The sequence below is a fragment of the Prunus persica genome, chromosome G6 (genome assembly GCF_000346465.2).
Source record: "Prunus persica cultivar Lovell chromosome G6, Prunus_persica_NCBIv2, whole genome shotgun sequence".
Taxonomy (NCBI): Eukaryota; Viridiplantae; Streptophyta; class Magnoliopsida; order Rosales; family Rosaceae; genus Prunus; species Prunus persica.
In genome coordinates, this window is record NC_034014.1 from 18,444,263 (window position 1) to 18,455,874 (window position 11,612).

Here is an 11,612-nt window from a genome sequence, read left to right on the forward strand (position 1 = left end):
GCCAAATATCACATTAATAATAAAAATAATAATAATGCATGAATGCTCTTCATCTAATCCCGTTAATTTATATAACTGGACAAGCAGACCTGCACGTCCCATACTATGCTTATACCACTTGGTCCCGAATGCCCATTTATATGAACTAACACCCATTTCAATCATCCCATAATTCCCCTTTTGTTAGTCATCTTGTCTACAACATTGATCTCCAAGCCCAAATCACCCAATCGACAATTATACCGCTGATTTCCTAGTCTACTGTGCACATGGGCTCGCCTGGACTTGGTCCCTACAATGTTCAGACTCAACTGCACAAAAGGTCTTTCCCATTACCCTATTTTCCATACTTTCTTTATCAACCCAAGAGTTCCAGCCATCACTAATAACATATGATCATATCAATATTAATAAAATGATATAATAATAATTAACAACACTTAAACACTCAATATCAATAATAATCAAATAATATTATCATGGATAATATATTACTCACGAAATTTAATTAGATCAATCCCTGTAAAAGCTCCCAAGAAACCCCTACCTTAATTCCAAAGCATTGTTCCAATTTAAGAAAATACAAACTAACCCCTATATCTCCTCCAAGAATTTTATCCTCTCTCTCTCTCTCTCTCTCTCTCTCTGTTCATTTGCTATGCATATGTCGGCAGTGACTCCCTTCCTAATGACTAACCATATCCATATATAATAAAATAGAATATTTATGTAATACACACATATATAATATAATATAATATAATATAATATATAAAGTAAATGACAAAATATTAAACCTTCAAACTATATAATTTTTATAAATACGAAGTTTCACAAAATGCGTCAGTTATGAGGTCCCCCCCTAGAAAGTTCTGGATCCAACAACACGGAATAGCACCCTACGCCCCGAAGGTCTTTTGTGCTACCAGTGACAAGACAGTGGAAGGTAGGAGGACCACCAAGGTTTAACCTTTTATCATAATCTTCAATGAAATCCTTCCGTGAACTTACCCACTACCATTGCCGACATACCAACCGCGACTGTACCAGTGGCTCCAGTGGTAACCGCCCAAGGATAAGGATATATTACTTTATATCAATTGGCATGTTGGAGAATGTCGAGGATACTTGGTCAGTGTCTTTCTCATTGTAGGGATCCATTATCTTTCTTTTCTTTTTTTGCTGGAAATCCATTATCTTTCTTTTTGGTCGATCTGAAAACAAAATAACACATAAATTATTACCCTAAAAAAGTTATTACACTAGCATCAAAATTCGAAGTCATATGATTCAACAAGACTTATGGCTCTGTAAATAAAGGAAAAAGAACAAATGATGTAATCCAAGTTTTAACGATGAGATCATCATGGAATATTCTGAATATCCTGGCAAACAAATACATACTCATGTAGCAATTTCAGCACACTGGTGGAGCCAAGTCCAGAAAATGAAGGACCTCGATGAACAACACGAAAACGCGATAAGAAACGTAAATAATTTAGCCTCTCCGCCCGAATCGTCAAGCCTGCACTCTATGAATAGAATGTAGAACATAAGAAACCCATAAACACGTATGCAAATTTATGGAGATAACAGGATTGCAAACTCAAATATTATATTTGGAATAGGAAAACTCGAATAATATACATGAAATAGGATTTCTTATAAGTTGACTAAATTAGTAAAAAGCCCTAAATTGTTTTGAGTAAAAATATGAATTTAATGCTAGAACGAATTGTTGTCTGGGGCTTCTTGCTAAAAGCCCCCAAAACAAAAGGGAAGACAATTGCTTATGTTTTATTGATTTGAACTGTAATTGAAAATTAAAGAAATCAATTAAAATTCAAGACAAAAAAATGCACGGCACATGAGAATAAAGAAAATCAAGAGAGAAAAACACTAGAGCATTCGATTTCAATGTAACCAATTCTACCTAATTCCTTAGCATATCAATGTCAAGTAATTCCCCTAATTGATGATCAATTTCCCTAAACTATTCAATGGTCATGTCATCTAGTTACATCAAAAGTATCTTTACATGCAATCCTCTATGGCATCTAGATGAATTCAACATATAAAGACCAATTAAGCTCTATGAAAATTATGTAACAATCACACAAACCATAAATATGCATAGCATCTACAATTAAGTCATTCATGGTATCAATTGCAAGAAGCAAAATTGAAGTTAAGCATGACATCTACTCTAACTTGCATCACACTAATTTAACTTAGATGGTAATCAGGCATTCAAACCAAATTAAACATTAAGCACATCAAAAGACACTCAATAAAAAGGAAAAAACTTGAAATTAACTAACTAGGAAAATTAAGTATTCATGATTAAAATCACAATGAAAAATACCATAAGTTTAGAAGAACACCTAATTTCTCTTCCTTGCTTTGTCTTAAGCTTCCTCTCCTCCAACTTCTTGATTTTTTTTTTTTGTGTATTTTGCAAAATAAGGAGTAAGCCTACTTAGGCCATCCCCAATGGGGGCTCTATTTGGGGCTCAACCACCACAAGGCTCCAATATATACAAACTCTCTTTAAAAAGGCATCCCCAATGGTGCAAATTTGGGGCTCTAAAACTTAAAGCCCAAACGGAATAGTAGCTAAATGTATGAGCTTGGTTGAAGCCCTTGAAACCGAGTGGGACTCACCAATTGAAAAAGCTGCAGCCCACTTTTGTGCTATTTCTCACTTGCCTGCGACTGTACAAGGCATACTTGCCTTAAATTTGGTTGTCCATTGCATGTTGGCCAAAATATAGCCAAATTTACAAAGCTGTGTCAAATTGATGTCCAACGGCTATATTCCAACGGATATAAAAGGCCATTGTGTCTTTTTTTTATTTTTTTTATTAAATAGATTTGTAACTCAATTCTCCCTATAAATATCCATCATATCTCTCATAATTTTTACACACCACAACATCTTTATCACTCTTGCTCAATTTGTCAAATTTTTTCACTCACTAGATTATTTAATTTTTTGTAATTTTTTTGTTAATCTCTTTTCCACCAATGGCCGAAAGTTCGAAGCAAAAAGGTGCAAATTACTCCATCGATGAAGATGTTGCTCTATTCCGAAGTTGGCGTGCAGATCCATGTGTCGTAAGAAGCAACCGCTTCAAGGATTATGGTTGGACGACCATGGTGGCCCGTGTATGCCCCATGTTGTCCACTCCCAATGCATGTAGTCAAGGCTTCCTAGCATGCCATGAAACCCATGTTCCTCAACTTTTTGGAGCAGTTTTTGTAGGTCCGCCCTTGTTGATTTACGAAGATATTCAGCTCTGTATAAGTTGTTGACTGCATGACAGAATCTCTTGCAAGCTTCAAAGGATGTGGTCTCTGCTATCTTCAAGTAATCATCATTGAGGTCAGCTGTTGTACCATATGCAAGCATACGCATGGCGGCTGTCATCTTCACTTGTGGTGAGAAACCAAGCTTTCCAGTGGCATTAGGTTTTTGTTTGAAGTAATCGTCAAAAAGGACAATTTGTTTCATTATTAGATTAAACAACTCACGCCTCATGCGAAATCTATTACGAAAATCTAAAATGGATACAAGGATGGTTAGAGAAGTAATTTTGAAAAAGGTCTTGGTATAGTACGTCGTCGTGATGATGTACCCCCATGGACAACCATCGAGGTCTTCTCCTTCTTTTTCGCTGCTTTTTTCCTTTGGTAGTTTTTGAACATTTTCAAAAACATTATGTTGGCACCTGTTTCATCACTAGAAGAGCTATCATATCCATTGTTGGCCATTATAGTGCAGTGGTAGAAGAATGAATATTGAGAATACAAGAGTTGGGAATGTTGGCGTGACTTGTGGATATTGACTTACTTTCCTTACACACCAAGAATTCCTATTATAATTGTAATTGATTTACTTTAATTCCTGATTTCCTACTGTAAATGGATTTAGGAATTTATTATTTACTTGCCCATTTAGGTTTTGTTGTATTATAAATATGACCTCCTACAAGGAGAAGAATACACAGAAAATTTCCACAAACAAATATTCTCTCATAGTTTTCATATTTTAGCATGGTATCAGAGCGGCGATCTTGGGATTGCTGACTCTAGTTTCTAAACCCTAGCCGCCACCATGGGGGAGGATGACTCTTCTAATCCTCATGGCGGTAGCACCACTGCTTCCTCCTGTCCTTCTCAACCAACCATAGCCGAGTTGAGTGCCCAGGTGGCTCAACTAATGCAGATGCAGACTCAGACCTCGAAATTGATCCTAAATCAGGATCCTACCAAGACGACCCCGACCTTGACTCAGACGACGACCCCGACCTTGAATCAGACGACGACCTTGAACCCGAATCAGACAACGATTCCGAAGACAATTACCTATGAAGCTTCCGCTGCACAGATTGGCATAAAGTTGGATGGCACCAACTATGCCCTATGGTCCCAAGTTGTAGAGTTGTATATCTCCGGCAAAGACAAATTGGGATATATTAATGGCGATCTTCCGCAACCTCCTTCGACTGCTCCAACGTTTCCTCGCTGGCGCACCGAGAACTCTATTGTGAAGGGATGGCTTATCAATTCTCTGGAGCAGAGCTTGATTAGCAATTTCATTCGATTTTCAACGGCAAAAGCAGTGTGGGATGCAATTGCCACAACTTAGTATGATGGCACTGACACTTCTCAGGTTTATGATCTGAAACGACGAGTCTCTCGTATGCGACAAGCTGGTGGCTCCATTGAAACCTATTACAATACTCTCCAAAGCTTCTGGAGAGAAATTGATTTTCGTCGTCCAAATATGATGGAGTATGAAAGTGATATCAAGCGCTATAATGATATTCTGCAGGAAGATCGAGTTTACATATTTTTGGATGGCCTTGATGATCGTCTTGATAAGGCCCGAAGTGATGTTCTTCACATGACTCCATTCCCTACTGTTGACCAAGCTTATGCCTATGTTCGCCGTGAAGATGTTCGACAAGCAGTGATGATGGGTTCATCCGATCGAGCCACTAGTGCTGGCTTAGCGGCCAAGAGTGCGCCTCGATCAGGTCCCCCTACTCGTGTCGGACAGCCCCATAATTCCTCTACTGCAGCCCACCTTCAGATCCAGTCATATGCTACTGCTGCTGGTGCGCCACTTCCTAAAACCATCCCACCTTCCCGTCCCAAGGCTCCGACTGATGGCAGTGGTTGCACGCACTGTGGCAACCTCAAACATACCCGTGACACCTGTTTTAAGCTAAATGGTTATCCTGATTGGTGGGAGGACCTCCGCGCTCGCAAGCTCAGAGAAACTGCTAGTAATTCTGGTCGTGCTGCTCTTGTCTCTACCGAACCCCCATTAGCCTTGTTCCCGCAGGTAGATCCTCCTGATAGTCCCGCGCTTCCGGATGTCTCAGGTAACCTTGGTTATGCATATCATACCTCTGATCTACGAGATACTACTGGTTGGATAATTTATTCTGGTGCCACTGATCATATGACCTTTGATCCGAATTATTTTTTGCACACCACTACACCCCGCCGCACAAGTATTGCCAATGCAAATGGAGTTACCTATCCTGTGACAGGGGCCGGCACTGTTGCCCTTTCACCTTCTCTGTCCTTTTCTAATACTCTACTCGTTCCATCTTTGTCCAATAAATTAATGTCTGTGAGTCAGGCAACTGAACAACTAAATTGTTGTGCACTAATTTATCCCAATTTTTGTTTACTACAGGATATTCTCACCAAGGAGATCATTGGGTGTGGTACTAAAAGAGGGGGGCTGTACTATGTGGATGACTTCAGTATGGGACGTGCCAATAGTGTGAAGCATCCGTCTGATGACAAGCACTGACAAATTTGGCTCTGGCATCGACGTTTGGGGCATCCATCTTTTGGTTATATGAGACACTTATTGCCCGAATTGTTTTCTGTATTTAAGGACTCAGATTTTAAATGTGACACTTGCATTCTAGCCAAGAGTCATAGAGCATCCTATCCTTTAAGTATGAATAAAAATACTATTCCTTTTGCTTTAATTCATTCTGATGTTTGGGGACCCTCACCTATTTCTACTCATTCCGGTATTCGTTGGTTTGTCACATTCATAGATGATTGTACACGGATGACATGGCTTTATTTGATGAAAAATAAGAATGAAGTATTTTCCGTGTTCCAATCCTTTCACAAACAGATGGAAACACAGTTCAATGCTCGAATCCAGATTCTTCGCTCTGACAACGGTGGAGAATTTGTTAATCATGATTTTCAGACTTACTTCCAGACACATGGCATTATTCATGAGACAACTTGCCCCCAGACACCACAACAAAATGGTGTTGCCGAACGGAAGAATCGTCATCTCCTTGAAACAGCCCGTGCTCTTCTCATTGGTGGCCATGTTCCTCGTCATCACTGGGATGATGCTGTCGTCACTGCTGTCCACCTTATCAACCGCATGCCCTCTGGGGTCTTGAACTTCAAAACTCCATTACAAGTGCTCGCGCAACACGGGCCTCTGCCCTCTGTTTTGGTGCTTACCCCTCGCATTTTTGGCTGTGTGGCCTTCGTTCATCTCCACAAAAATCAACGAAGCAAACTTGATCCATGTGCGCTTTGTTGTGGCTTTTTGGGTTATGCCACTCATCAGAAAGGCTACCGATGTTATCACTCTCCTACCCGGCGAACCTATGTCACTTTGGATGTCACCTTTCTAGAATCAGATATGTTCTTCTATGACCCAGCATCCAATTCTACTCTTCAGGGGGGAGATACCGAGTGAAGAGCTCAATTGGAGCAGCTTGGAACATGAGGATATTCATCTATGCACGAAGATTGCTCTCGGCCAAGAAACAATAACAATCGATCGTCCCGAGTCTGGCACGTGCGAATGCTCTCTGCCAAACAACGATCGATCAACCCTTGCGAAGATGTTTTTGATGCGAGTCATACTCTTACAGATAACTCAGAACAACAAGATGAAGACCCCCCTCTCATTCAACAGTACCAACGAACCAATCTCCTGAGAATATCTTTGAGGTAAATACTCCTACTAGACTTGTGCATTTAGAGGATAAAACTATTGGATATCAATTACCTTTCAGGCAAAATCGTGGGAAGCCACCAAACCGTTATTCACCTGATATTGGCAAGACATCCAAGTATCCAATTGCAAATCATGTATCCACTGAGAAGCTGTCTGAACCACTCAAGGCTTTTATGCTTCAGTTGTCTGCTATCCATATTCCAACCAAGGTCTCTGAAGCATTGAAAGATCCTAAGTGGGTCCAAGCTATAAAAGAGGAGATGAAAGCTCTTGAGAAAAATCAGACTTGGACATTGGAGACTATACCACGAGGGAAAAAGACTATCGGATGTAGATGGGTGTTCACTATAAAACATAATGCAGATGGATCTATCGAGCGATACAAGGCAAGACTTGTGGCAAAAGGGTACACACAGACCTATGGTATAGACTATGAAGAAACTTTTGCACCAGTTGCAAAGTTAAACACCGTCAGAGTCTTATTGTCCCTTGCAGCTAATTTGGATTGGCCACTACACCAGTTTGATGTAAAGAATGCTTTTCTACATGGCGAACTCACGGAGGAGGTGTACATGGACATTCCTCCTGGATATAATACTACTCAGAATGGAACAGTTTGCAAGTTACGAAAAGCATTGTATGGATTGAAACAGTCACCACGTGCATGGTTTGGACGGTTCACCATGGCAATGAAGAACAATGGTTTCAAATAGTGCAACTCAGATCATACTCTGTTCTTGAAACATCGAAAAGGGAAGGTAACAGCATTAATAATCTATGTTGATGATATGATTATTACTGGGAATGATAAACAGGAAATATCACAGCTACAAGACTATTTGGCTACTGAGTTTGAGATGAAGGATCTAGGTGGACTCAAGTATTTCTTGGGAATTGAGGTGGCTCGATCGCAGCAAGGCATATTTCTCTCTCAAAGGAAATATGTCTTGGACTTGTTGACGGACATAGGAATGCTAGATTGCAAACTTGCGGACACTCCTATTGTTCAGAATCATCATCTTGGAGAATATCCGGATCAAGTTCCAACTAACAAAGAAAGATACCAAAGGTTAGTGGGAAGATTGATCTATTTGTCACATACTCGACCAGATATTGCTTATGCAGTGAGTGTTGTCAGTCAATTTATGCACTCTCCAAGTGAAGACCACATGAATGCAGTTCTTCGGATACTTAGATATTTGAAGTCTGCACCTGGAAAAGGACTTATGTTCTCAAAGCATGGTCATCTAAATATTGATGGTTATTCAGATGCAGATTGGGCAGGTAATGTAACAGATAGAAAATCCACATCGGGTTACTTCACATTCGTGGGAGGTAATTTGGTGACATGGAGGAGTAAGAAACAAAATGTAGTAGCTTTATCCAGTGCAGAACCCGAGTTCAGAGGCATGACTAAAGGGATTTGTGAACTTCTTTGGTTACGAAAGCTGCTTACTGAACTTGGGTATAAACCTACATCCACAATGAATCTCTTTTGTGACAACAAGGCTGCTATAGCCATTGCACAAAATCCGGTTCAACATGATCGTACTAAACATGTTGAGGTGGATCGACACTTCATCAAACAGAAGCTTGAGGCTAAAGTGTTTCAGCTTCCTTTTGTGAAATCCGAGGATCAATTGGCGGATATTTTGACAAAGGCAATTTCCAGTAAAGCATTCCACAATTCACTGGATCAGTTGGGCATTGGCGACATCTATGCACCAACGTGAGGGGGAGTGTTGGCGTGACTTGTGGATATTGACTTACTTTCCTTACACACCAAGAATTCCTATTATAATTGTAATTGATTTACTTTAATTCCTGATTTCCTACTGTAAATGGATTTAGGAATTTATTATTTACTTGCCCATTCAGGTTTTGTTGTATTATAAATATGACCTCCTACAAGGAGAAGAATACACAGAAAATTCCCACAAACAAATATTCTCTCATAGTTTTCATATTTTAGCAGGGAAGTGGTGTGTTATGAAAATAAGATGGTTGTTCATTTATAGAGGATGTGATGGTTTAGGAGATAACAAATATACGGATGAGATTCATATGAGGTAATTCGATCCAATGGTTATTGCAAGATGTAATCTGAAGATATTAGATTTTTTATCTGAAGCCATAACCAATGAGACCCACATCCATCTACCACTATTATTATCTGACAAAAGTAAAAGGCATAGGGATGGAAGGCCATCACGAAGGGGACATCACCATGCTTACCACAATTATTATCTAACAATGTAGATAAGAGAGGGGTGGAAAGCCATAATGCAAGGGACCCATATCCAACTTTGGGATGACCATCGAATCTATGAAATAAAATGTTGATTTCCAAATCTTGTCCAAATTTTAATTTTTTTTGGTTGAAATGTTCACCAAAATTTTTTTTTAAAAAAAACTAACATAACATGAACAAACATTAAAGTAAAATAGTTAACCAAAAAAAAACTACATAAATCAAATTACATCATAAAAAAATATAGAGCCCGCCATGAATATAGAGCCTTCCATTGTGGGAGAGATTCCTTTAGAGCCTGAAAGATTCCATCGGAGCTCTAAATGGAGTTTTATAAACCTTTTTTAGACCCAACCATTAAGGATGGCCTTATGTAACTCACGGCTAGCAAACTCCCAAAAAAGAAAGGAATTCTATTCCTACCCTAACTTGGACTACAAGTTCTTATTAAAAAGAAAAGAAAATAAACTAATAAACTAATTACAACTCCCAAAGCCACTTGGACAATTCCCCACACTTCACTTGCATTGTCAAAACCAGCCCATATATTAACATATGATCAATGCTGCTCCAGATCCAATTTTTATAAGTAAAACCCGATGATTAGGATGCAAGTAAGTTAATTATCTAATTAAATTCGATAATTAGGATACAAGTAAGCTAATTACCTAATCAAATTAGGATATATACTTTTTAGAAATACCCATAATTATCCCTTTATCTATTCAAGGCAGGATTAGAAGTGCTAAATATTATATATGTCTCCATTAATTGATTTTTTTTCGATTTGTTTATAATAATTTCTGTCAACTTTCCTCCGTTTTGTTTTTTGATCGAGTCAACTTTCCTATGGTTTAGTTAGGCGGGTTAATGTAAAAGTAAACAACAATAGACGAAATATCACCCTAATTTAGAAATTCGAAAAAAGGTAATATGCACCAAACAAAAGTAGGAAGTAGATTTGCAGATACGGACTCCAACTTCATAATTTCCGAGCAGAGCAATCCATCATCAATATCCTTGCATCTGAATAAACCACATGCAAATCGCATATCTTAATATCTAACTCAACTATCAAATATTTACCCCACAGAAAGCAGCAAAGAATAATAAAGGAACAGTGAGAAAGTAGGAAGAGAGAGAAGAACAAGAAATAGAAAGAATTAAACTACAGGTCATATACCAAGAGAAATTATAGAATAATATTGTATCACCAGGTTTTAAAATATGCCAGGTGTTATTTTGAAAAAATAATTAAATTTTTTTTGATAACTGGACTTTGAATTTATTGTTATCTTTAAAATAAAATTGAGAACATAAGAAAAAGAAAGAGTCACTGCCCATCCGTTGCCTTCCCTTACTACAGAACCCTCCCTTTCTTTTTCTTCCTCCCTCCATCTCTCTTTAATCAACAACTATTGCCCATAAAGAATCCAGTGTATTTCCATACTGAGCATTTTGAGCCATTGGATCGGCTTGCAAAGAGCATAACAACACCATTTTTTGGGTTCATTGTTCTCCTGTTTCCTTTTTTTCGGCTGAGGTGGCCGACAGAAGGAACTTTTGGTCCTTTTTCTCTTGGATTGCGTAGGCGTACCACCACCAAGCCACTGATTGGCTTGAATGGAAAAAGTTGGATTGTTGTGTTTGCGTTTCTAACTTCTAACTTGCCGATTGATCAGCCAAGCAAGAAACTTCCTCTTGGCTTAGGTTCTTTCACTTCCTCGGGGTCGAGAATGATTAGGTTTTTCTTATGGGTATTTTAGTATTTTTTTTGGAAATTAATGATAATGATGCAAATTAAATTAAAAGACAATTAAACTAAATAATAAGAAAGTAAATGTAAAAATAAGATTGAAGCAACAATGAACGTAAATTTAAATAAGAATGAAACAAAAACGATATGAACGATAAAGGGCGATAAAATGAAGCAATTTGAAACTAAATTAAACTTAAAGAAAATTCGATAACAATTAAAAGTAAAGCAATAAAATTGAATCTTAAAACAACATAATGGAAAATGCAAGAAATTAAACTTACACTAACAAAAGCGAAGAACTAATCTAGTCTACTTGCTTGGAAAATAAAAATCTAGTCTAGGGATAGAAAAGTGAAAGACAAAAAGTAAATTTTTGTGTCTGATGTCAGGGTCCTTCTCTTCATTTGATGGGGTTTATATAAGGTGATTGTCCATTAATGGGTTGGGAATTAAATGGCTCGAAGGTCAACTTCGTTCAAAATAATGTTTTGCTATTTTCTAGTTTGTACATTGGGCATGTAAAGCAACCGTTGATCATTTGATTTTACAGAAAAATAGAATTATCCCTTGAAGAATAT

The 11,612-nt window shown here is 38.2% G+C and overlaps 1 protein-coding gene across 1 annotated transcript; it reads right to left on the reverse strand.

Annotated features, from left to right (window-relative positions):
* LOC109949704 lies at positions 3,134-3,774 on the reverse strand. The gene is made up of 2 exons (XM_020565806.1): positions 3,639-3,774; positions 3,134-3,561 (listed from the first exon to the last, which is right to left on the reverse strand). The coding sequence occupies exons 1-2, from the start codon at positions 3,772-3,774 to the stop codon at positions 3,134-3,136; spliced, it is 564 nt and encodes a 187-aa protein (XP_020421395.1).

What these genes read in the sequence shown, in the direction of transcription:
- LOC109949704 (XM_020565806.1), bottom strand. Translation starts at nt 3,774, where the DNA reads ATGGCCAACAATGGATATGATAGCTCTTCTAGTGATGAAACAGGTGCC. An exon ending in CTCGATGGTTGTCCATGGGG is followed by an intron (nt 3,562 to 3,638) that starts GTACATCATCAC and finishes TATCCATTTTAG; the next exon opens with ATTTTCGTAATAGATTTCGC.